General features: G+C 41.4%; 1 protein-coding gene across 4 annotated transcripts; it reads right to left on the reverse strand.

Annotated features, from left to right (window-relative positions):
- Window positions 1–1,003: 1,003 nt before the first annotated feature.
- Window positions 1,004–17,690, reverse strand: LOC132227238 (C-type lectin domain family 6 member A-like). Of its 4 annotated transcripts, none has more exons than XM_059682122.1 (6): window positions 17,545–17,690; window positions 16,781–16,873; window positions 15,224–15,325; window positions 4,841–4,992; window positions 3,250–3,365; window positions 1,004–1,864 (listed from the first exon to the last, which is right to left on the reverse strand). In XM_059682122.1, the coding sequence occupies exons 1-6, from the start codon at window positions 17,570–17,572 to the stop codon at window positions 1,720–1,722; spliced, it is 636 nt and encodes a 211-aa protein (XP_059538105.1). In that variant the 5' UTR covers window positions 17,573–17,690; the 3' UTR covers window positions 1,004–1,719. The 4 variants fall into 4 exon arrangements, with proteins under 4 accessions (XP_059538105.1, XP_059538108.1, XP_059538104.1 ...); XM_059682125.1 differs by having other exon boundaries at window positions 3,250–3,310; window positions 4,921–4,992; window positions 17,539–17,690; XM_059682121.1 differs by having other exon boundaries at window positions 17,539–17,690.
- Window positions 17,691–25,012: the final 7,322 nt, after the last annotated feature.

Consider the following 25,012-nt stretch of genomic DNA (forward strand, 5'->3'; position numbering starts at 1 on the left):
AAGCTGCTGTGGGGCCTTGGGCCTTCCTTTGGAAGTTCTGGGTCTCTCTGACCCAGCTGCAGTTTGTTAGGTAATTTTCAGATTGCAGAGGGCCAAGCCTTTCATATGCAAAAGCCTCTCCCCACAGCTTGGGTTGGGCGGGACCTCAGCGAATCAACAGGGTGAGTGAACAGCTATGGCTGATCCTCAGACCTACCCTAAGAGGCCCCGCGTCTCAGTGTCCCGGTAATCGCTGCAAACACCTCTGAGAGAAAGCCGCCCTCTATTTCCAACCAATGCCAGACAGTCCAGTTTCTTCCCATATGAGTCTGGGTCCCAAGAGACTCGCCCAGAACTGGGGTTCAGAGCAGTCAGGAGCTTGAGACTCCCTCCCAATTGAAAAAGACAACCGTGTCCTCAGTTGCCTGCCCTTTCCGCGTGTGCCTCCATATCTCTGCACTTTACTTCCGCACCTCCTCTGAGTCTCAGTGTGCTTTTCTCCTCCCTTCTCGTTGTAGAATTTCCACTCAGCCAGCCTTCCTGTGGTTCTGAATGATGTCCATTTTGTCTTTTAGTTGTATTTTTGAAGTGGTTGTGTGAGGCAGCAATTTATGGTATTTACCTATGCTGCCATCTTGGTTTCTCTCTCTCGTTGATGCTTGTAACTCTCTCTCCCTCTCTCTCTCTTCCTCTCTGAAATCAATAAAAATAAAATAAAATAAAATAAAATAAAATAAAATAAAAGTCTAAAAAAAAAAAAAAAAGGATAGCCCTCAGTGATTTTCATCTTGAGCTTGTCATGCCTTTGGGTAATCCACTTCTGTACTATATCAGTTTGGTCTATGTGACCAATGGACTGCACCAGAAGTTAAAGTGTTTGACTTCTGAGGCCAGATCATAAAAGTGCTACTTTCACTTGCTCTCTTGGAGTACTTCCTCTGCGGAAAGCCAATCATCATCTCGTGAGAACACTCAAGAAACCCTATGGAAAAAAAAAAAAAAAAGAAAAAAAAAAAAAAAGAAACCCTATGGAGAGTTCCCTATGGTGAGGATGGGAGGCCTTCTCACAAAAACCAGTACCAAGTTGCCAGCCATGTGAGTAAGACATCGAGGAAGTAGACCCTTCAGCCCTTGCCAGGCTTCCACATGATGGCAGTCACAGTTACTTATTTGACCAAAAGAATTTCTCTATAGAGTTTTGAGGAAAGTCCTTCTTAATTTTCAATAGTTACCTCATTATGAGTCTTTGGATAGACAAAATAGTACCATCTCTTGCCCAAGGAATGTATGTGAAAAGAAGTATGAAGAAAGTAAAGAATGCATAACAAATTTTTTAAAATGGAAGAGTTCACCCTATTATTAGTGGAAAAGAAGAAACTATAAAAGGGATGACTGAAGGAAGTAAGGCATCTGGATATTTCCATAAACCTCTAAGGCAGCGGTTCTCAACTTGTGGGTCGCGACCCCTTTGGCGGTCGAATGACCCTTTCACAGGGGTCGCCTAAGACCATCCTGCATATCAGATATTTACATTATGATTCATAACAGTAGCAACATTACAGTCATGAAGTAGCAAGGAAAATAATTTTATGGTTGGGTCACAACATGAGGAACTGTATTTAAAGGGCCAGAAGGTCGAGAACCACTGCTCTATGATAAGAATTACACATAAATTAGAAGAGGAAATTATCATTTTAAGATAGGTCTCCATTTTAAATGTGACAATGAATAAAGTTCCACTCATAGATAAAGCTTATTCATCTCACATATTGAATTTCTTTTAGAATCACAGAAAACATCATTCCAGCCCCATCCTTTAGGATTCCAGAAAACTACTGAAGCACATTCCTCTGCAGAAAAATTGGGCTCACCCTCGTGCCATGATCTAAAGAGAAACAAAGGATAAAAACACGTCAGTGAATGCACAGTGATTAATTAGAAAGTATATAGAGTTAGGGTTTGAAGAGAATGGGGTTCAGGGTGAAAGAACACTCCAATGATTGCTCTCCTCTTCTCATACTGCCCTCCTCAAAACCCCCAAGTGTAAACACACACTTTTATAATTGCTTCTCTAACATTTCCCTGGCAAATTTTTATGTAGTAGAGTAAACTTGACCTTGTCCCTAAAATCTGATCTTCACTTTTTTCTCTATAAAGAGCCCTTATCCTGATCTGGGTTGTTAAACAATTTGTGTCTTGGTAGCATAATGAACAGGTTGCCTCCTTAATTTGTGTACTCTTATCACCTTCCTAAATACCTATATTCTCATGGAGCTTGAGTCTGGTCATAAGAAGTTACCCTGCCTACAAGGAATACAATCTGTAGTAAGGGTGACAAGGTTTGGATGGGGTGGGAGGGTAGGACTTTGTTTTTGGAATTAAGATACATGGTTTTCTCCTGACTCATTTTGATCTTAAGCAAATAATTTATTCTCTTCAGGTATTTGATTCTTCACCTATAAAAATAGGAATCATAGTCAGGTCCCCAAATAGCTTATAAAAGTATGTGAACATCACATACTTTTAATTATAATGTATAATTAAATTCTGGATTTATTTCAAAGCCACAAATAAATAGTATTATTATATAATCATCCTCCTAGAATTGAACACAGTTCTCACACATGTATTTTAAGTCTTATTAATTGAAGTAAAGTGTAATTGAAGTGTCTACACGAGTTTAGAGGCAGCAAATGGTAATGAATAAGAGACCCATCTTTGGAGTTAGACATGGAGTTGAGGCCCTCTTTCTCATCTTACTTCTTATTGACTTCAGGGAAGTTAATTCACTTTTCATCAGTAAAATGAGTTCTAAAAAAGTTTTCATAAAGTTTAAGTGTGACAATACATGCATTTAATAATTGTGCATGTAAGAACTTAATAATTGTTAGAATCTGTTATCATCAATATAATTATCAGTATTAGCATTAACAGCCACTGCCAACAAAATTGCCCTACATTTTTATGCCTTACTTCCTTCAGTCATCCCTCTTATAGTTTCTTCTTTTCCACTAATAATAGGGTGAACTCTTCCATTTTAAAAAATTTGTTATGCATTCTTTACTTTTTTCATACTTCTTTTTACACACATTCCTTGGGCAAGAGATGGTACTATTTTGTCTATCCAAAGACTCATAATGAGGTAACTATTGAAAATTAAAATTAGGTACTATTTTGTTTCTCTCCTCCTCTAAGTAGTAATTCTCTAGTAGTTAATTACTTTGTTATGTAAACAAAGCCCATGGTTCATTAATGTGAGTCTGTACTCACTTGACATTTTCCGTGTAAGGTGTCTGATCAATCCATTGCCAATTGCCATTCCCTTGTGGATCTGAGAGTCCCAGAAAATAAGAAAGTGATTCATTCAGCTGCTGAACAATGAAATTCTGCATAAAGAAAAAGAAGCCATAGACTGGAATTCCAAAATTGAATAGAGTAAGAGTTCTTTAGAGCTCTAAAGAGAAAATAAAATGCCAGCTGTGAGGAACAGTGTCAAGACAGCTCATTGGACAACAGAACAGGCCCAAAACATCAATATCATTACAAGAAAGAGGGAGTTATAACTCATGAATTTCCATCGCAAATTTTTTTTTTCTTCACCAAGTGGCATAATTCTTTTAAAATGTATGTCAATTTTTGCACTTTCAACCATTTTTAAAATTGTATATGTTCAGATGTATTCTAGCGTATTTCTCATTGTTTATCAATGAAATTGCATTTGAGTTATCAAAATTCAAATTTGTTTCTCTCCTCCCCTAAGTAGTAATTCTCTAGTAATTAATTACTTTTAAAAGTTAAACATAAAGGAGTGCTTATTATATTTATAACAGTAGGGATGACTTCTTAAAAAAACGATTAGTCTCATTTTTCCATCTGGGCCTCGTATCACCTTTTTATTTTTTTTTAATATATTTTATTGATTTTTTACAGAGAGGAAGGGAGAGGGATAGAGAGTTGGAAACATCGATGAGGGGGATGTGCCTGCAACCAAGGTACATGCCCTTGACTGGAATCGAACCTGGGACCCTTCAGTCCGCAGGCCGATGCTCTATCCACTGAGCCAAACCGATTAGGGCCGTATCACCTTTTTAATCTATCAGAATTGTTTTCTGGTTGAGATAAGGTGCAATTAATTTTGAATTCAGTTTTTTAAATCTATCTTTATTGTTGAAAGTATTACAGATGTCCCCTTTTTTCCCCCCATTGACTCCCCTCCTCCCCACCCTCACCACCTCTCCAGGTCTTCACCAGCACTATTGTGTGTGTCCATGGGTTATGCAAATATGCATATAAATTCTTTGGTTAATCTCTCCCGCCCCCCCCCCCTCCTTCCCTCTGAGAATCATCAGTCTGTTGCATGCTTCCTTATCTCTAGATCTATTTTCTTTGTCAGTTTATTTTGTTCATTAGATTCCATTTATAAGTGAGATTGTGTGATACTTGTCTTTCTCTGACTGGCTTATTTCAGTTAGCATAATACTCTCCAGGTCCCTCCATGCTGTCTCAAAGGGTAAGAGATCCTTCTTTTTTACAGCTGCATAGTATACCATGGTATATATGTACACCATGTAAATGTATACAGCTTTTTAACCCACTCATCTACTGATGGGCACTTGGGCTGTTTCAGATCTTAGCTATTGTAAATTGCACTTCTATGAACATAGAGGTGCACAAATTCGTTCTGATTGGTGTTTCAAGTTTCTTAGGATATATTCCTAGAATTGTAGAGATCTTTTGACAACAATGTTAATATAGTTAACTATTGAACTGTACACTTAAAAACAGCTAAGATGATAAATTTTATTTTTAATTAAATTTACTTTATTTAAATGAAAATGAAAAATAAAGAAAACAAAAGCACCTGCTCTGCTTTTGTGTTGAGTACCACCAAATGAGCCCCCATCCAAACACAGTTCTGCTCACTCTTAGACCAAAAATTACCTTCTTTAGAAATGAAGTAGCAGCTGGAACCAAAAGATTTCCAAGTACTTGGGCAACATCCCCAGACTTTTTCTATGTTGAATGAAATAGAAAAGTGAGTGCAAGATGAGACAAATAAGATCAAAGAGGTAAATTCCATATATGTGAAATCTGAGGTTGTTTTCTAGAGATGGGCTTCTTAAGTCATGTATTTATTGTTCCCTAAATTATATAATTTGGGGCCATAGGGCTGCTTTTAAATAAACATTTTTTCACATTAAGTCCTCAGTATTTACCAAGGTTTACCTACAGAATTTATCTGGAATTTTTGCCAAAAAGTCACTATAAAATATTTTCTGTTCTTTATATCCCTTATACATTAGATGCACCAAGTTCTATCATGGTTACAAATTACTAATAAAGGTGTATCTCAAATGCCAATTCTACTTAATAATCTTGGGCAAGCCACAAGTCTCAAGTCTCAAGTTTTTAAAATGGAAATGATAATTATTCACAGGGTGATTATGAAAATTAGAATTATGCCTTATTCGAATTCTGACTCCACCATTTATTATGTATGCCTTTGGGCAAATTATATAACCTCCTTGAGCTTTAGTTATTTTGTCTTTAAAGTGTAAATAAAAACAGTCAGTACCAAACCCAAAGGGAAACTTAATCACATAATGTGTGCAAAGCACTTTAAAAGATGCTTAACATTTTCTAACTCTCTGTCCCTCTGCCTTCCTCTCTGTAAGAAAAATCAATAAAATATAAAAGATGCTTAACATGGAATAATTGCTCATAAATATTACCTATTACTAATTTTTACACAGCATCAAACTTATGAGTTTTAAAAATTATCACTTCTCTCTCCTTTCCCCTTAGAAACACCAAATTGCCATTATCCTAGAATTAAAAATTTCTAGCTAACCAATACAGATCCACTGACATGTTTTGATCATATATGTATACTAGAGGCCCGGTGCACAAAAATTTGTGCACTCGGGGGGAAGGAGGGGCCCCTCAGCCCGGCCTGTGCCCTCTCGCAGTCTGGGACCACTTGGGAGATAATGACCTGCTGGCTTAGGCCTGCTCCCGGGTGGCAGAGGGCAGGCCCAATCCCTAGGTGCAGCCCCTGGTCTGGCTCAGAGCCGGGCCAATTGGGGAGTTGGGGCGCCCCCCCCCCCGTCATGCACAGAGCAGGGCGGATTGGGAGGTTGCAATGCCACCCTCAGTCACGCTCAGGGTAGGGCCGATTGGGGGGTTGGGGCACCGCTCCCTGTCATACTCAAGGCAGAGTCGATGGGCAGGTTGTGGCGCCACCCCCTGTCACGCACAGAGCAGGGCCCATCAGGGGGTTGGGGCACTGCCCCCTGTCACTCAGAGAGTAGGGCCGATAGGGGAGTTGGGGCACCGCCCCCTGTCACACACAGAGCAGGGTGGATCAGGGGGTTGGGGCACCGTCCTCTATCACCCACAGACCAGGGCCGATCAGGGGGTTGGGATGCCATTACTCTCACACTCAGGGCAGGGCCGATGGGGAGGTTATGGCTCTACCCCATCACACACAGAGCAGGGCCCGTGGGAGGGGTGGGGGTTGTGGCGCCGCCCTTTATCACCCACAGAGCAGGGCCAATCAGGGGGTTGGGGTTCCACCACTCTCACACTCAGGGCAGGGCCGATGGGGAGGTTATGGCTCTACCCTGTCACACACAGAGCTACAGAGCGATCAGAGGTTGGGGAGCTCCCCCGTATCAGGCACAGAGCAGGGCTGATCAGGAGGTTGGGGTGCCTTCCCCTGTCACAAACAGAGCAGGGCGGATAGGGAGGTTGTGACCCCACCCCCTGTCACACACAGAGCCTCAGGGCAATCAGGGGGTTTGGGCGCTGCCCCCTGTCACGCTGATCCCAGTGCCGGGAGGCATATTACCCTTTTACTATATAGGATAGAGGCCTGGTGCATGTGTGGGGGCCAGCTGGTTTGCCCTGAAGGGTGTTCTGGATAAGGGTGGGGATCCCCACTGGGGTGCCTGGCCAGCCTGGGTGAGGGGCTGAGGACTGTTTGCAGCTAGTCACACACCCTTCATGGTGGGGGTCCCCACTGGGGTGCCTGGCCAGTCTGGGTGAGGGGCTGAGGGCTGTTTGCAGCTGGTCACACACCCTTCAGGGTGGGGGTCCCCACTGGGGTGCCTGGCCAGCCTGGGTGAAGGGCTGAGAGCTGTTTGCAGCTGGTCACACACCCTTCAGGGTGGGGGTCCCCACTGGGGTGCCTGGCCAGCCTGGGTGAAGGGCTGAGGGCTGTTTGCAGCTGGTCACACACCCTTCAGGGTGGGGGTCCCCACTGGGGTGCCTGGCCAGTCTGGGTGAGGGGCTGAGGGCTGTTTTCAGGCTGGTCGGTGACAGAAGCTCCCAAACCTCTCCTTTTTTTCTTTTTTTTTTTTAAATTCTGGGCCAGCTTTAGCTCTGAGGCTCCAGCTCTTAGGCCTCCACTGCTGAAAGTAGGTAATCGAAACAATGTATAACTCCAGCTCTGACTCCAGCTCTGAGATCCCAGCTCGCTGAAAGCTGGTCTGGGGTGTTGTTTTTTTTTAGCTTTTTTGTTAAAATGTTTTGTTAAAATATTTGTTAAAATGTTTCAAACTGCAGGCTCAGAGGCCTGCAAGGCAGGCGGGGAACGTTGGAGTCCTCCGTCACTGAAGCAAGCAAGCTTCATGTTAGTTTCAAGCTGCCTGGCTGCGGGCGGCCATCTTGGCTGACAGTTAATTTGCGTATTTCCCTGTTTAGCCAATGGGAAGGGTAGTGGTCGTAAGCCAATTATCATGTTTCTCTTTTATTAGATTAGATTTACATGTTTACATACAATTTTAGCACATATATATGTATACCTGAATAATAGGTTGTTTTGATTTGTTGAATTTTAAATCTCTTTAAAAGTATAATATATGTGGTCTTCTTGGCTTCATTTTTTAATTCCACATTGCTAAGATTCATTCATGCTGTTATATATAGCTCTATGTTATTCATTTTAAATATTATTGCATTAAAATTTACATATTAAATGATGAGAAACAATCTATAGAATTATTCTTCCTTTTATAATATTATAATATGAATAAAATAAACAGACCATAGCTATATCATTTTACTATTAGCCACTTTTGGAAATTTATCTTAATTATGCTTTCTGTTCATTATTAAATACTATAGGCCCGGTGCACAAAATTCGTGCATGGGTGGGGTCCCTAGGCCTGGACAGCGATCAGGGCCAATCAGGTTCCCTGCCTCTCCACCTCCTCTTTCCCTCGCTGCCTGTGTCTGCCACCGCTAACCCCCGGGGCCCAGCCCTGATTGAGTGATCAGGAACTGCCAGCTGGAGGGAGGGGCCAACAGCCACCGAGGCAAGTGGGCAGTAGGCTGATAGGTGCCTGCCAGCTGGGGGGAGTGAAGGGGGGGAGGGACCCAGGAGGTTGGCTGCCGGCCCCAAGGAGGGAGCTGGCCCTCGGCCCCCCTGGGAAAGGGGCCACATCCGCTGCCACCCACCCCAGGTTCTCCAGCCCAGTTCAGGGGCCTGCCAGCCGATGGGAGGGACTGGGAGGTTGGCTGGCAGGCTCCTGCATTGAGCATCTGCCTCCTGGTGGTCAGTGCACATCATAGCAACCAGTAGTTTCATTGTTAACAGTCGCTTAGGCTCTTATATATATAGATTGGTTTTCATAATACTCCTTAAAGTATGTATTAACAATATGTTAATTTAACATGTCTAATTAAGTGGACTGTTTTGATGGTGAGAATTGGCTTTGTCAGTTATGTATGGAAGCATTTTACATATGTTAAATATGCTAAATCTCCAGCTCCAAGGTTGACAAAATTATTTAAAGCTGTGATGAAAGGAAGCATTTGTCAATAAGATATATGGGCATTAATAATGTTGTATTTTTCCAATTGTGCTTTGTAATTATAAAAAGAAGTGTACTTAATAGTCATTTGATAACACTTATCTTCTTTTTGGTGTAATTCTCAGAAATTGAGAAAGTGAATCACTATTGATTAAGAAGAATACAAACCTTTTGTAAATTATTCTATTTATTATCTACACTAATAAAATTGAAACATGCAAATTGATGTCACTCTGCTATACCCACCAGCCAATCAGAAAGGCTGTGCAAATTAACCCAACAAAGATGGTGGTTAATTTGCATACACAGGCACAGAGCGAAGACTGAAGGCTCCGGCTGGAGTGAAGACTGAAGAGGCTTGGCTTCTCCACTGCAGTTGCCTTGCTGTGGCCACAGCAGAGAAGCCAAGCCTTGAGGCCAAGCCGCTGTGGCTGGACCAAAGGCCTGGGTCCTGGGTCCCAGAGGAAAACCAGTGCCAGCAGCCAGGGGAAGGAAGGCCTATTGCGCGAAACTTCGTGCACTGGGCTTCTAGTTCTTTATATTTAACAACATTGAAAAATTACCTAATCAAATTCTCAGTGAACAGATTATTATAAATAATTTTTGATACTAGATCACTATATGTTTTTAGCAAAAAACTATGCCCTAGCCAGTTTGGCTCACTGGATAGAGCATCAGCCTTGGGACTGAAGGGTCTCGGGTTCGATTCCAGTCAAAGGCATGTACCTTGGTTGCAGTCACATCCTCAGTAGGGGGTGTGCAAGAGGAAGCTGATTGATGCTTCTCTCTCATCGATGTTTTTAATTCTCTATCCCTCTCCCTTCCTCTCTGTAAAAAATCAATAAAATATATTTTTTAAAAAGAACACTAAAAAAATTGGGTGCCATTCTAACCAAACACTTCTATTCTATCAATTTATTTAGATAAGTAAGATTTATCATATTGTGTCACTAAAGTGAAAAATAACAAAGGAGTTGATGTTGAATTCTACCTCACTCTAGTAGTAATATTATTCAATAGTAAGTATAACTGATTGCATTTTTTAAAGTCCATGTGTCTCCTTAAAATACTAGAGGCCCAGTGCACAAAATTCATGTATGGGTAGGGTTCTTAGGCCTGGCTGGCAATCAGGGCTGATCAAGGCCTTCTGGGTGCTGGCTAGGGCCTCCTCCCTTCCCTGGCTGCTCGCTGCCACCCGGGCCTTCCTTCATTCTATGCCACCCCCTGGTGGTCAGCACACGTCATAGTGAGTGATAGAACTCTCAGTCTCCTGGTTGAACTCCCACAGGGACACTTTGCCTATTAGCCTTTTATATATATACTAGAGGCCCAGTGCACAAAAATTTATGCACTCGGGGAGGAGGGGGGTCCCTCAACCCAGCCTGTGCCCTTTGGCAGTCTGGGACCCCTCAGGGGATGACCACCTGCTGGCTTAGGCCCGCTCTCTGGGGGATTGGGCCTAAGATGGCAATAAGACATCCCTCTGGCAGCCCGGCAGCCCTCAGGGGATGTCCACTTGCCAGCAGGAAGCAGGCCTAAACTGCAGTTGGACATCCTTAGCGCTGCTGAGGAAGCAGGAGAAGCTCCCACCACCACCGCTGTACTGGCAGCCATCAGCCCGGCTTGTGGCTGAGCAGAGCTCCTCCAATGTGAGAGCGCCCTGACCACCAGAGGGCAGCTCCTACATTGAGTGTCTGTCCCCTGGTGGTCAGTGTGTGTCATAGTGACCAGTCATTCCCAGTCCTTCTGCTGTTAGGGTCAGTTTGCATATTACCCTTTTACTATATAGGATAGAGGCCTGGTGCACGGGTGGGAGCCGGCTGGTTTGCGCTGAAGGGTGTCCTGGATCAGGGTGGGGGTCCTGCTTGGGTTCCTGGCCAGCCTGGATGAGGGGATGATGGCTGTTTGAAGCTGGTCGCACCCCCTTCAGGGTGGGGGTCCCGCTTGGGTGCTTGGCCAGCCTGGGTGAGAGGATGATGGCTATTTGCAGCTGGTCACACCCCCTTCAGGGTGGGGGTTCCCACTGGGGTGCCTGGCCAGTCTGGGTGAGGGGCTGAGGGGCTGAGGGTTGTTTTCAGGCTGGTGGGTGACTGAAGCTCCCAACCTCTTCTTTTTTTCTTTTTTTTTAATTCTGGGATTTATTTACCTTCTATGGCTGTCACTGGAGCTGAGAGCCAGCTTTAGCTCTGAGGCTCAGCTCCAGCTCTGAGACCTTGGCTGCTGAAAGCAGGTATCTGGGTTTGTTTGGCTTCTATAATTGAAACACTGTTGCAACTCCAGCTCTGAGGCCTGGCTGGCTGAAAGCAGGTTTCTGGGGTTTGTTTAGCTTCTATAATTGCAACATTGTTTCTCAGAGTGCAGCTCAGAGGCTGGCAGCGGCAGGCGGGGAACCTTGGCTTCCTCCATCACTGGAGCAAGCAATCCTCCTGTTCGCTTCAGCTGCCTAGCTGCCGGCCACCATCTTGGTTGGCAGTTAATTTGCATATCACCCTGATTAGCCAATGGGAAGCGTGTCGGAGGTATGGTTAATTACCATGTTTGTCTATTATTAGATAGGACTACAGCAGTGATGGCAAACCTATGACACGCGTGTTAGAGGTGATACGCAAACTCATTTTTTTGGTTGATTTTTCTTTGTTAAATGCATTTAAATATATAAAATAAATATCAAAAATATAAGTCTTTGTTTTACTATGGTTGCAAATATCAAAAAATTTCTATATGTGACACGGCACCAGAGTTAAGTTAGGGTTTTTCAAAATGCTGACACACCAAGCTCAAAAGGTTTGCCATCACTGTACTAGAGGCCCAATGCACAAAATTCATGCATGGGGAGTCCCCTCATCCCAGCCTGCACCCTCTCTAATCCATGACCCCTCGGAGGATGTCCGACTGCCCAGTTTAAGCCTGATCCCCGGGATCGGGCCTAAACCAGCAGTCAGACATCCCTCTCAGAATCCTGGACCACTGGCTCCTAATTGCTCACCTGGCTGCTTGCCTGGTTTCCCCTAACTGGCCTGCCCCTGTTGGCCTGAGTGCCCCACACTGCCTCTGTGGCCAGTCTGATCGCCCCTAACTATCCCTGCTGCCAGCCTGGTCACCCCCAACTGCCCCCCAGCCAGCCTAATTGCCCCCAACTGCCCCCCCCTGCCACCTGGTTGCCTCCAACTGCACCCCCTGCCAACCTGGTAGCCCCTAACTGCCCCCCATGCTGGTCTTGTTGCCCTTAATTGCCCCCCCACTGGCCTGGTCGCCCCACGCAACCTGCTGTTCAGTCATTTGGTCACCCCTCACTAACCCCCCTGCTGGTCTGGTCATAGGCAGCCATCTTGTGAAGGCGTGATGATCAATTTGCCCATTACCTCTTTATTATATAGGACTAGAGGTCCGGTGCACGAAATTCGTGCACTTGGGGAGGGGGGGTCCCCCAGCCTGGCCTGTGCCCTGTCACAGTGCAGGAGCCCCACAATTGATCGCTCCAAAGAGGTAGGCCCCGCCCACCCATCTGGGGCTCCTTGATGGATTGCCCCAAAGACGTAGGCTGGAGCCAGGGGTCCTGCCTCCTCCATGCCGCGGAGAGCCAGGAGGTGGGACCCCCAGGACTCCCAGGCAGGCCTCGCCACATGGAGCTGGGACCCCCAGGCAAGCCTCACTGTGCGGAGGTGGGGAACCACCAGGCAAGCCTCACCGCATGGAGCCGGGGGACTCCCAGGCAGGCCTTGCCGGACCCCAGGCAGGCCTTGCTGAGTGGAGGTGGGACTCCCAGACAGGCTCTGTGCCGAGCATGCAGCATCAAGCCCAGCCCTGTACGCAGCCATCTTCAAATGGCGTGAGGGCATCACGGCATGACGACCACCTAGGCTTTTATTAGTAAGGATAGACTAGAGGCTTAGTGCATGAAATTTGTGCACGAGGGCATCCCTCAGCCTGGCCTGCACCCTCTAGCTATCTGGGACCCCTCAGGGGATGTCCAACTGCTGGTTTAGGCCCGATGCAGGATCGGGCCTAAACCAGCAGTCAGACATCCCTCTCGCAATCTAGGAATGCTGGCTCCTAACCACTTGCCTGCCTGCCTGCTGGATAGCCCCTAACCACTCTGCCTGCCTGCCTCATTGCTCCTAATCCCTTTGCCTGCCAGATCACCCCTAACCACTCGCCTGCCTGATCACCCATAATCACTCTGCCTGCCTGATCACCCCTAACCACTCTGCCTGCCTGCCTGATAGCCTCTAACTGCTCACCTGTCTGCCTAATCGCCCTAACTGCTCACCTGCTTGCCTGATCGCCCTTAACTGCCTCTGCTTCGGCCCCCACTGCTGTTGCTTCATCCAGAAGGCTGTCCAGAAGGACATCCAGAATTACGTCCAGAAGATCATTTGGCTGTCTGGTCTAATTAGCATATTACACTTTTATTATTATAGATGGGCTTCTAATAGTTTTATTTTATCAGTAATAATTTGTAAAAATATATAATAAATATGTAATGTTTTGAATATATATTCTGATGATAATTATAATAAATCCATCCAGAAGAAGTTTTATAACAAACTTAATGTTCCATAGGAAATAAAACTATTAGAGATGTTCTTATTTACATATATTGGCAGACAGGAATGTGCTGTGTAAATGTTAGTCTAAAGGGGGGAAAGAATGATGTAATACCCAAGACTGTTAAATAATACATGCATTTCTTCTTTTTTAATATTCATGATGGGAGTGGAGGTAGCAATTTGTAATGGTATGTAGACACCAAAGATACATTTAAAAAACAGGTTTAGCAGTTTTATTTTTAAATGTTGATATTTACAAAGTTCCTGAAATTATAGCTTTTGCTTCTAATACATGATAAAAAAAAGTTAGATTTCAGATTAAATAAGGGGATGCATAGTTTTTCAATATATTTCTGGGGTTTTGACAAGCATGCTTCTACATGTCCCAGCACTCAGACTGGGGCTGAGTGGAAAACAAATAGGAAAAGATACATGTGGATCTCGATTATTTTTTTACCTTTAATGAATATGGAAAATTTTTGTTTGGACTTTTAACTTTTTATTGTAATAATAATGTGAAAGTATGTTCTTAAAATCTGAGCACTTTTATTTGCTGACATGATAGCATACAAGATAATTTTACATATAAGCTTATCTGTAACTTGACTTATTTGTATGAAACAACTTGAAAGGCTATAACAGGGAGTAAATTTGCAGTTTCTTATGCCAGATGGATGTGGGGTTAATTTAATGAATACCCATCTTTGTCTCATTCATTTCAGAGCATTCTGAAAGCAAAGGCTAAAGTATCCATTGCTGCTTCCAGAAGGTAGTCTTTAAAACTCCAGTTGTTGATACAGGAGTGCCTCAAGTTGTTGAGAGGAAAACAATATTGATGTAATTATGTTTTTCTACCCAGAAATGCCAGCTCCACAATTGACAAAAAAACAAAAACAAAAAACCCTCAATGGGACAAGAAAAGCCTACGTGAGAGAGTAAAGAAAACTATTACTCACCACCCCATGTACCATATTTCTAGCAAATATTTAAAAAAGGAAAAATTCCAACATCTCATAAAAATAGAAAGAAACTTAAGTCCTCTCTTTAGTTCTCAGAGATTTGTTTCCATAAAGGCAAAGGAGTGCATACTAAGAATCTGACATCTATTGGTATTTCTTCACTTGGAAGGAATAAGGCCATAAAAACCACTACGAACATGCATTTTGCCTTTCTTTGGCATTGCTCACTGGACATAGTGCAAGGCAGACTGTGATTTTGAATTCAACTCTCTTAACTGTCCACATACGAAGGTGCCAGCACCACATTTTAAAGTGAGGACAACCTCTTCCTGAGCCATGTTTCACCAACCAAATTGAGCAGTAATACAGCTGACACTTGGAATTAAGATGGGTGTTATTAACTAGGAACCTTAGATAAAGAAAATAAATTTTATCCAAATGATAAGGGTAAGGATAATTTTAAACCAAAACTTTTATGAAGAATTTCCAGGGTTGGCTTGAGCAAATTGCATGGTGTATGTTAATAACACTTATTGATCTCAAGAAGTCTGGACAAGGGCAAATATAGAGCCTGATAGGAGCATGTAAGTTTAGAGATATCCTTTAAAACAATTTTTTTTATTGATTTCAGAGAGGAAGGGGGAAGGAGAAAAAGGAATAGAAACATCAATTAGATACCTCCTGCACGTGCCCCAACCAGGGCTCAGGCCAGGGGGGAGCCAGTAACAGAGGTACATGCCCTTGACCTGAACTGAACCGGGACATTTCAGTCTACAGACCGACTCTCTATCCACTGAGCCAAACCAGTTAGGGTGTGATATCCATTTTTTAAAAATAGAATAAACCAATCTTGAGCTCACCCCTGACCTCTCTTTCTCTGAAAAAAGAGAAAGTCTGGTTAAGAATTGCAACACCTTACCTGTCACCCTTGTCCCTTCATTGAAGCAGGTTAGACTTGGATGATATGTATGTAATTCAGACAGCCTTTTGATAGTTTTTGTATATGTAATATGATACGTCGCTGTGGAGGAAGAGGGAGGATTAGTATCCACCGATTCTTTTGCTACAAAACCTTATGTTCTATAAATCTGTGCCAAGCAGGCTTTCCTCCAACTGTAACCATGTCCTTCTCTCTTCTATTCAAACTCAATAAAGGCTGTGTTCAATTACTGCTTGCCTCTATTCATTTGTTTGTGTATAAGCCTGTACTTTTTTGTTGTTGCTCTTTCCCCATTGAAATTTAAGTTCTATATTCTAGGGCAGAGATTCTCTTTCTACATATATTAATCGCAAACACCTAGACTAGAGACTGTCAAAAATAATCCATACCTATCCATTGATCTACTGACTGTCTGCTTCTTCTTAATTTTCATAATCATGAAGCAAGAATACAGATTATTTTTACATTTTCTAAAAGTTATGACTGTTAGTAGCTACAGATAAACATATGAAGTAAATAGAAACCAATGGGAGCCTTTAAACATTTAGAAACATTTTAAATGTCTCAAATAAACATTACCTTTTATGTTCAAGGGTGTGCACAGGGAGAAAGACCTGTTCTCTCTTGGGTCCTGAATTGATTCTTCACTCATTTCTGTGTTAGCCTTCTATTACTAAAGATCACTACTTTCCCACCATTCTCCTAGCCTATGCCTTGGGGTCCTTAATATCTGCTTCCTCTTGATTAATAAAATAACTGTTCTTAAACGCTCTTCCTCTTGCACTTGACCATGAAAAATAAAACAGATTCTAACTTTTTGATAATTATTTTTATTTGTGTTTTAGTAAAGACCAAGACATTTACTTGTATCTTGAGGGAACATCAAACATGGCCCATCTGGCATATGAAATCACTTTCACTTCCTTCCAGACTATTTTATAACTATTTTTAATCGCCTTAGCAGAGAATGGAGAACAAAATTGTAGATTAGAGAGAACAAAGTGTTGAAGCTTTGTCACAAAATGTACTTGAAATATTTATTTGGAAGCAAATGGAACAGAAAAGAAATATTTTATTCCCTTACATCCTCAATATTTCATTTGAATATTTATTCTCCTTATATTAGAAAAGACTCTCACAAGAAAATCAAAGAAGCTATTCTAAAGTATTATGATTATAAAAGCAATTATAGTTGCATTCTCAACAGTGGGCTTTTGTGGGTAGAGAATATGTAATCACTAGTGAACCATGTAGTGAAAAATGATGTCTTTGACTACAATTAACATCCATCCATATGAGAGGTCATGATTGAGAATATACTAATAAAACCAGGTGAAATATACCTAGAAGCAGAATCAATTATCAAAATATGAAGAAAAGGGAGAAAAGAGAGGGAGGGAAAGGAGGAGAAAGAGGAAGAGGAGGAGGGGAAATCAACAAAAGCATTGCATTCCAATTAACAGTTGACATATTAATAGTGTATAGAACATGACAGGGAAAGAAATCACAAGAGTGTCACCTCAGTGAAGAACTTACCCACACAACTCACAATGAAGCAAGCACTGAGGAATGCTATGGAAACCACAGCAACAGACCAGATCTTCACGGGGGACCACCATACTGGCCTTACTGTCAGAGAGGCAAGACAAATGAAGTTACCATGGAGCCAAGATGCCAGAGTTCCTAAGAAACTTAGAACAATGAAGAAACTAGGTGAAGAATCTCATATTAATTAAAAACCTAAAAGAAGGAGAGAGCTTAAAAACTCCCACAGATGGTGATGGAAGGAGACTTAACTTTGGGTGTTAAACACACAATATAATATACAGATGATGTATTGTAGAATTGTATACCTGAAACTGACATAATTTTATTAACCAATGTCAACCCAATAAATTCAATAAAATGTTTAAATAAAGAAACTCTCTCAGAATAAATAACCAGGTAGTAGCTCTGAAGTCCTAAACAATTGAGGAAAAAGTCATCCTCAATCAACTGTATTTTCTACCTTCCTTTTCTTTCTTCTTAAATATTATATTCACCCATGGATTCCCCATCTTTCTCAATCCATCACTTTTGTCTCCTCCTTCTCATACCACTGTATTAATATTTGTTTACTCATTCTAACAAGTACATCTGGCTCTGAGGAATTAGTCTTTCTTCTAACTTCTCTTGATTGCTATGGTAGTCCAATCTGTATCCCTCCAATGTGTTCATTGTCTATCTCTTCTCTCCAGATAACTCATGATCTCATACACTTCTTTCTCTCTGGAATTAAGAAAAGGAATGCTCACCTCTACCTTGAGATTGCCCTTGTTGCACCATCATGTGGGCTCCCTGTGTTCAGAAGGCCCAGGAGCCTCTTGTGTGTCTTTTTCTCTGAAAATGTTACCCAGAGCTTTGGCTTTATTCAAATAGGTCAGAGATGAGACAAACAACTAAACACTTTGATGAGGCTAAGAGACTTCCAGTATAAAGCATGCCTCAAAAGAAGAAGTTGCTGTTTAGACTAAAAAAAAAAAAAAAACTCTATCAGAATAAATAACCAAATGACTAAATAAACTTCAGTCTTTTAGTTTAGACTAAAGTTTCCAGTGATTTTAAAATATCATGAAAAATAAGAAGAAATTGAGAAACACATCTAAAACAGCTCATGAAAACTTTGACAAGAATGTTGAGATCACTTGTTCAGTTTCTGACATGAAATTTCTCCCCCTGATTCCTATTTAATCTGGCATGCAAAATAGAAAATTTTATATATCCTAAAAGAAATTTATTAAATTAATAAGGTGTATGCCTAATTAATTTAAGTGCTCCCTAGCAAATCTTTACATTGGATTTTATGTAAGGCTTAATCCATGTGTTGAACAGTGTTCTAGGAAGTGAGCAAAAGTCTGATTGAATAGATATGGCTTAAAAATATGTTAATATTTTTACTTAAAGATCCAGGGACATTATTCAGGAATGTGATTGTAAAATAGAAGGTTCTGGAATTTATCTAGAAAAGTAATTAAACATTCTTAATGAATCAAGACTGGTACTGAGCAAAGATTAGTAATGTCTTTTATTTTTATTTATTGATTTGAGAGAGGGAATGAGGGACAGAGAGAGAAAGAGAGAGAGAGGGAGGGATCAATTTGTTGTTCCACTTACTTATGCATTCATTGGTTGATTCTTGTATGTGTCCTGACTGGGAATCGAAACCACAACTTTGGCATATTGGGACAATGCTCTAGCCAACTCAGCCAGGGCTAGAGTAATCCTATATAATAAAGCCCTAATCTGCAAATAGACCAAACGGCAGAACTACCAGCAGAACGACTGGTCTCTATGACGTGCACTGACCACCAGGGGGCAGACGGGTGGTGCCAGGCCCCCAGCCAAGGCAGGTGCCAGGGGGGGCTCCCGATCGCCCCACCTGCCAGTCACCCCACAGATGGCCCTGATCACTGGCCAGGCCTAGGGACCTTGCCCTATATATTGGGAGTAGTCTCTTAGATTTAAAAATTAAAACCTGGCAAGGCTACTCTAACATGAAAAAACAGGATGATGCAGCAATGACATGCATGAAACTCTGGCTTGAACATTTTGTGCTCAGCCCTGATTCTGACACTTATAACTGTGTGACAAAGCCAATTATGTAACTTCTCTCTGTTTCAGGTTTTCCACCCATAAGATGGGGAAGTGTGCCGGGATCCGGTCAATCCTTGCTGTTTCAAGGGACCTGGCATATATGGCATACTGTTCTTAATATGTTTGCTCACCTTCTTGGCACTATGTGTTTTAACCAAGGTCACCTCTCCGAGAAAGGTTGAATCCCCAGGTAGGGATTTTCCCCTGAAGTTAGGGAGGGAATAAAACCTCTTAACTAAGTGCCAGGGGGGTAATTAATCATTTTAACTACGAACAATCATGCTTAAGCTACATAATCTTTACTCCCTGGAATGGAGATAAGAAATGCCCTAACCTTTGGAATAGAGATTGATAGGATTGGAATCAACTGGTATAAATACAGATGCAACAAGACAGCAAGACAGAACTTCAGACACAGAACTTAGAAGTAAGAACCAAGAGAGACAGAACCTAGGCACAGAACCTACACAGAACGTTCTCTAGAGACAGAAGAACTTCACTGGAGAGAACATGGCAAAAGATCCTGGACAGAAACTGGCCTCAGAACCTAGAGACAGAACCTAGCGAGAGAACATGGCAAAAGATCCTGGACTGAACCTGACTTTAGAACATGGCAAGAGAACCTGACTAGAACCTGGAAACAGAACCTGGCTGGAGAACCTAGCGAGGGAACATGGCTACAGAACCTGGCTGGAGAACCTGGAGAACCTAGCAAGAGAACATGGACACAGAACCTGGCTGGAGATCCTAACCAGAACTTCGCTGGAGATCCAGACCAGAACTTGGCTGGAGATCCTGGCTAGAGATCCTGGCTAGGCTGCTGATCAACTGAATGCTGTCTCCGTGTCATTCCTTCTTCGCCGACTCCGTCCACACCTTTGGGGACCCCTGGACCTGCTGGGGTTGGACCCCGGCAGAAGTGGTACTACTACCTGAGATGGATCATGTTATGTACTACTTTTTATAATCAGGGCAGAAAAAATGTAGCTGCCCATACAACAGCAAGATGCCTTTCACCTATATGAAAATATGGTCACTGGTGCATGCAGTGTCCCAGATTGTGAGAAGTATGTCCGACTGCTGGTTTAGGCCTAACTTCCCCCAAGGGGTCCCAGATTGCAAGAGGATGCAAGCCAGGCTGGGGGACACCTCATTCCCCCATCCTGCCCCCCACAAATTTTGTGTACCAGACCTCTAGTATCTTATAATCTCTCTGATTAGGTAAGGGAAAGCTTGATGTAGTATAACATTAGAGGCAGGCTTCATGAATTCCTTGTCATTTCTCAAGGGCTTGAGGATCCCTATCTTCTTAAGATAAAGTCTCTGGAATACCTATCAACATCAAAAATACCTCCACATTCTCAAATGAGAATCTTGAATACAAGAAAAATCTACTATGGATAAATGAATATTAAACTCAACAAGCTTTTTAAGTAGATAGTTATGGCTAATCATGAAAGAGACACTGAGGACAGATTTAAAAACCCAGAAAATTATCCCCAAGTTGGTTTGAGATGCAACAGGTCATCCATAAAGGGAGAAGAAGAAGTGATTATAAAATATCGCAATCTGTTTCGAGTTCCCCTCAAAGATGAAAAAGTACAACCCGCAGATTGAGTCACTTGTTGTTCCAGGAAAAAGAAAACATTCTCCTTAGCTATACACAGAAAAATCAAGTTAAAGACCTCTTTGCTTCCTTGATCATCTCCAATATAGGCTCTCCTAATCACATAATTGTCTTAACCTTTGGAAACCCTGTGTTCCATTATCTTTGCTTTCTTCCATTCCTCTGTTCCATATACATTTCTATATTGCTACTGGCAAACCTTTGAATGGTAGTAGCAAAGTCATAAAGGAGCAATACACCAAATAAAACAAATATTGATAGGGACATGGAAGACAGTATGGAGTTTCCTTAAAAAACTGAAAATGGAACTCCCATTTGACCCTGTGATCCCACTTCTAGGAATATATCCCAAGAAACCAGGAACACCAATCAGAAAGGATATATGCACCCCTATGTTCATAGCAGCACAATTCACCATAGCTAAGATCTGGAAACAGCCTAAGTGCCCATCAGTAGATGAATGGATTAGAAAACTGTGGTACATCTACACGATGGAATACTATGCTGCTCTAAAAAGGAAGGAACTCTTACCATTTGCAACGTCATGGATGGAACTGGAGAGCATTATGCTAAGTGAAATAAGCCAGTCAATGAAGGAAAAATACCACATGATCTCACTCATTCATGGATAATAGAGACCATTATAAACTTTTGAACAATAATAGATACAGAGGCAGAGCTGCCTCAAACAGATTGTCAAACTGCAGCGGGAAGGCCGGGGAGGGTTGCGGGGCAGGAGGTAGGGGGGTAAGAGATCAACTAAAGGACTTGTATGCATGCATATAAGCATAGCCAATGGACATAAGACACTGGGGGACAGGGGAGGCTAGGGGACTGTCTAGGGCAGGGGGATAAAATGGACACATATGTAATACCCTTTGTAATACTTTAAGCAATAAATTAAAGATTGATAGGGAGAATGGCAAATTGGAGCAAAAGCTGAAATGTGGACAGGTTCAGGTCAAATGTGCAAACAATTTTATAATATTTTAGTCTGGCCAGGGACTAATGCAAAACTAGCGATGGAGAAGATAATAACTAGTATTGATTGAATATCAAATCATATGCTATTAGACAAAGTGAATATTCTTCTGTTTTGGCTTAAACTCTTTTTTAAAAGGCATGATTGGTTAATCAACAATTAGAACAAATCCCTTCCCAAGTAAGCAGCATTGGATTGCCCTTTTGAAAATTAGTGTTCATCCAAATAACTATATGCCAAAAAAATTAGATAATAAGGAAGCAATAAATTCCCAAAAACATACCATACAATCTTTCCAAACAGAATAAAAAAGGAACAGAAAATATGAACAGACAAATTAAAACCAACAAAATTGAGCAGCAATTGCTTCACCTGGTTTGGCTCAATGGATAGAGTGTCAGCCTGTGAACTGAAGGGTCCCGGGTTTGATTCAAAGGACTTGTACCTTAGTTGCAGGCTGGGTCCCTGACCGCGGTCAGAGCTCTTGTGGGAGGCAAAAAATTGATGTGTCTCTCACATAGATGTTTCCTTCTCTGTGTCTCTCCCCTCCCTTCTACTCTCTCTAAAAATCAATGGAAAAATGTTCTCAGACGAAGATTTAAAACAACAAAAAATTGAAGCAGAAATCAAAATACTCCCAGCAAAAAGTCCTGCACTGGATTGATTCACAGGTGAATTGTACCAAACATTCAAAGAAGAACTAACACATATCCTTCTTAAACTATTACAAAAATTTCAAGAGGAGAGATGACTTTCAAGTTCATTTTACAAAACCAGTATTATCCTAATTCCAAAACCAGATAGAGACATTACAAGGATAGATAATTATAGTTCAACATCCCTAATGAACATAGATGCAAAAGTCCTCAAAAATATTTGCAAACTGAATTCAGAAAGATTATACAACATGAACAAGTGGGATTTATTACTGGGTTGCAAAGTTGATACAATATCTGTAAATCAATGAATGTGATACACCACATAAACAAAGTAAAGGATAAGAATCCTGTTGCAGAAAAAAACTGACAAATTTCAGCACCCACTTATGATTTTTAAGAAACCCTAAACACCTCTCAGTACAGTGGGAATAGAGGGAACAGACTTCAACATAATGAAGACCATATATGACAAATCCACAGATAATATCATACTCAGTGGAGAAAAACAAAAAGCATTTCCCTTAGGATCAGGGACAAGACAGAATATCCGCTTTCACCATTCTTTTTCAACTTACTACTGAAAGCTCTAGTTACAACAATCAGACAAGAAAAAGAACAAGCAAAGGCCAAAGTTAGTAAAGGAAGGGAATAAGAAAAATTAGAGCAGAATTAATTTTTTTAAAAAGACAATAGAAAAATGTAATGCAACAAAATGTTGGTTCTTTGAAAAGGTTGATAAAATTTACAAAGCTCTGGCTGGACTCACTAAGAAAAAGAAAGAGAAAAGACTAAAAAAAAAGAGAGAGAGAGAAAAGACTAAAAAACCAAACAAACCAAAAAAGAACACACACACCAAAATCAGAAATGAAAGAGAAGTTACACTGGACACTGCAGAAATACAAAAGACTATTGAAGAATAGTATGAAAGGAAATACACCGCCAAATTCAATAACCTAGAAGAAATGAACAAGTTACTAGAAATATAACTTTCCTAGACTGAATCATGAAGAACTGGAAAATCTAAATAAACTGACCAACAGTAGGAAAATTGAAACAGTCACTAAACACCTTCCAAAAAGTAAAAGTCTAGAACCAGAGGGTTTAACTAATGAGTTCTACCAAACAGTCAAAGAAGATTTAATATCTATCCTGTTCATACTCTTCCAAAAAATGTAAAAAGAGTCAATACATCCCAATTCATTTTATAAGGCCAACATTACCCTGATACCAAAACCTGGCAGGGAAAACACACAAAAAAGACAAATTTATACCAATGTTTGATAAATATAGATGCAAAAATCCTAAACACAATACTAACAAATAGAATAAAACACTAAATTGAAAAGATAATACATCAGTGAGGTTCATTCCAGGGGCACAAGAATGGTTCAACATACACAAATCGATCATATGCCACTTTAAAAATAAAGGATAAAAGTCATATGATCATATCAGTAGATGCAGAAAAAACATTTGACAAGCTACAGCATCTTTTATAATTAAAATGCTCAGTAGAATGGGCATAGAAGGAAAATACCTCAACAGAATGGATGGCATATATTACAAACCTTCAGCTAATGTCATAGTGAATGGTGATAAGCTGAAAGCTATTTTTTTTTTCAAGAACAGGAGCAAGAAAGGATGCCTACTCTTATCACTGCTATTCCACATAGTACTGGAAGTCCTAGTCAGAGCGATCAGACAAGAGAAAAAACAATTAAAAGCATCCAAATTGGCAATGGAGAAGTAAAATTGTCACTTTTTGTAGATAATGAGTCTTTATATAGAAAACTCTAAATGCTCCACCAAATAAGAATCGACATCATTACAATACCCATATTACTCAAAGCAATCTATAGAGTCAATGAAATCCCAATTATAATGCCAATGGCATATTTCACAGATCTAGAAAAAACACACTCCAAAAATTTTATGGAACCAAAAGAGACTCCGAATGGCCACAGTAATCTTGAGAACGAAGAGTAAAGTTTGAGGAATTATAATACCAGATATCAAGTTATACTACAAAGCCACTATACTCAAAACAGTCTGGTACTGGCATAAAAATAGGCATATAGATCAATGGAACAGAACAGAGACCCCAGAAATTGACGCAAGCTATTATGCTCAATTAACATTTGACAAAAGAGGCAAGATCATACAATGAAATAAAGACAGTCTCTTCAATAGATGGTTTGGGGAATACTGGACAGGTACATGCAAAAAAAAAAAAAATGAAACTAATCCACCAACTTACAGCATACACAAGAAAAAACTCAAAATGGATAAAAGACCTAAATGTAAGCTGTAAAACCATAAAAATCTTAGAAGAAACCAGAGTCAATAAAATCTCAAACATCTCCGTAGCAATATGTTTACTGATACATCTCCTAGGGCAAAAGAAACTAAGGAGAAAATAAACAAATGGGACTACATCAAAATAAAAAGTTTCAGAGAACCAAGATGGTGGCGTAGGCAAATGCTTGTACTTGCTGGTTCCCACAACCACATCAAAATTACAACTAAAATACAGAACAACCATCATCCAGAACCACTGGAAACTGGTTGAATGGAAGTACTACAACTAGAAAAGTAAAGAAGACAGCACACTGAGATTGGTAGGAGGTGCAGAGGTGTGGAACAGGCTGGTCCGGCACCCACATGGGCCACTTTTTTAATCAGGAGGGAGGTCACCTCTGTGGAGGTCATCCAGAGGAGCAAGGGCTCCCAGCCCCACACCACATGCCCAGCCCAGGGTCCTAGAGCTGGGAAAAGAAGTCCCTATGGGCAGTAAGAACTACAGGCTGTAAAAACCAGTGCGAGTTGGGGCTGAGTAACATACAGGCTGCTGGAGACCCAGATGCTCC

This window comes from Myotis daubentonii, chromosome 2 (genome assembly GCF_963259705.1).
Source record: "Myotis daubentonii chromosome 2, mMyoDau2.1, whole genome shotgun sequence".
NCBI lineage: Eukaryota > Metazoa > Chordata > Mammalia > Chiroptera > Vespertilionidae > Myotis > Myotis daubentonii.

Bases quoted from the DNA above. Each gene is read 5' to 3' on its own strand.
- LOC132227238 (XM_059682121.1), bottom strand. From the start codon at position 17,572: ATGATGGTGCAACAAGGGCAATCTCAAGGTAGAG. The intron at 16,874-17,538 runs GTGAGCATTCCT...CCTCTCTGACAG, and splicing joins AGGGCAATCTCAAGGTAGAG to TAAGGCCAGTATGGTGGTCC. The intron at 1,865-3,249 runs GTGAGTACAGAC...GTTTCTCTTTAG, and splicing joins CCTTACACGGAAAATGTCAA to ATCATGGCACGAGGGTGAGC.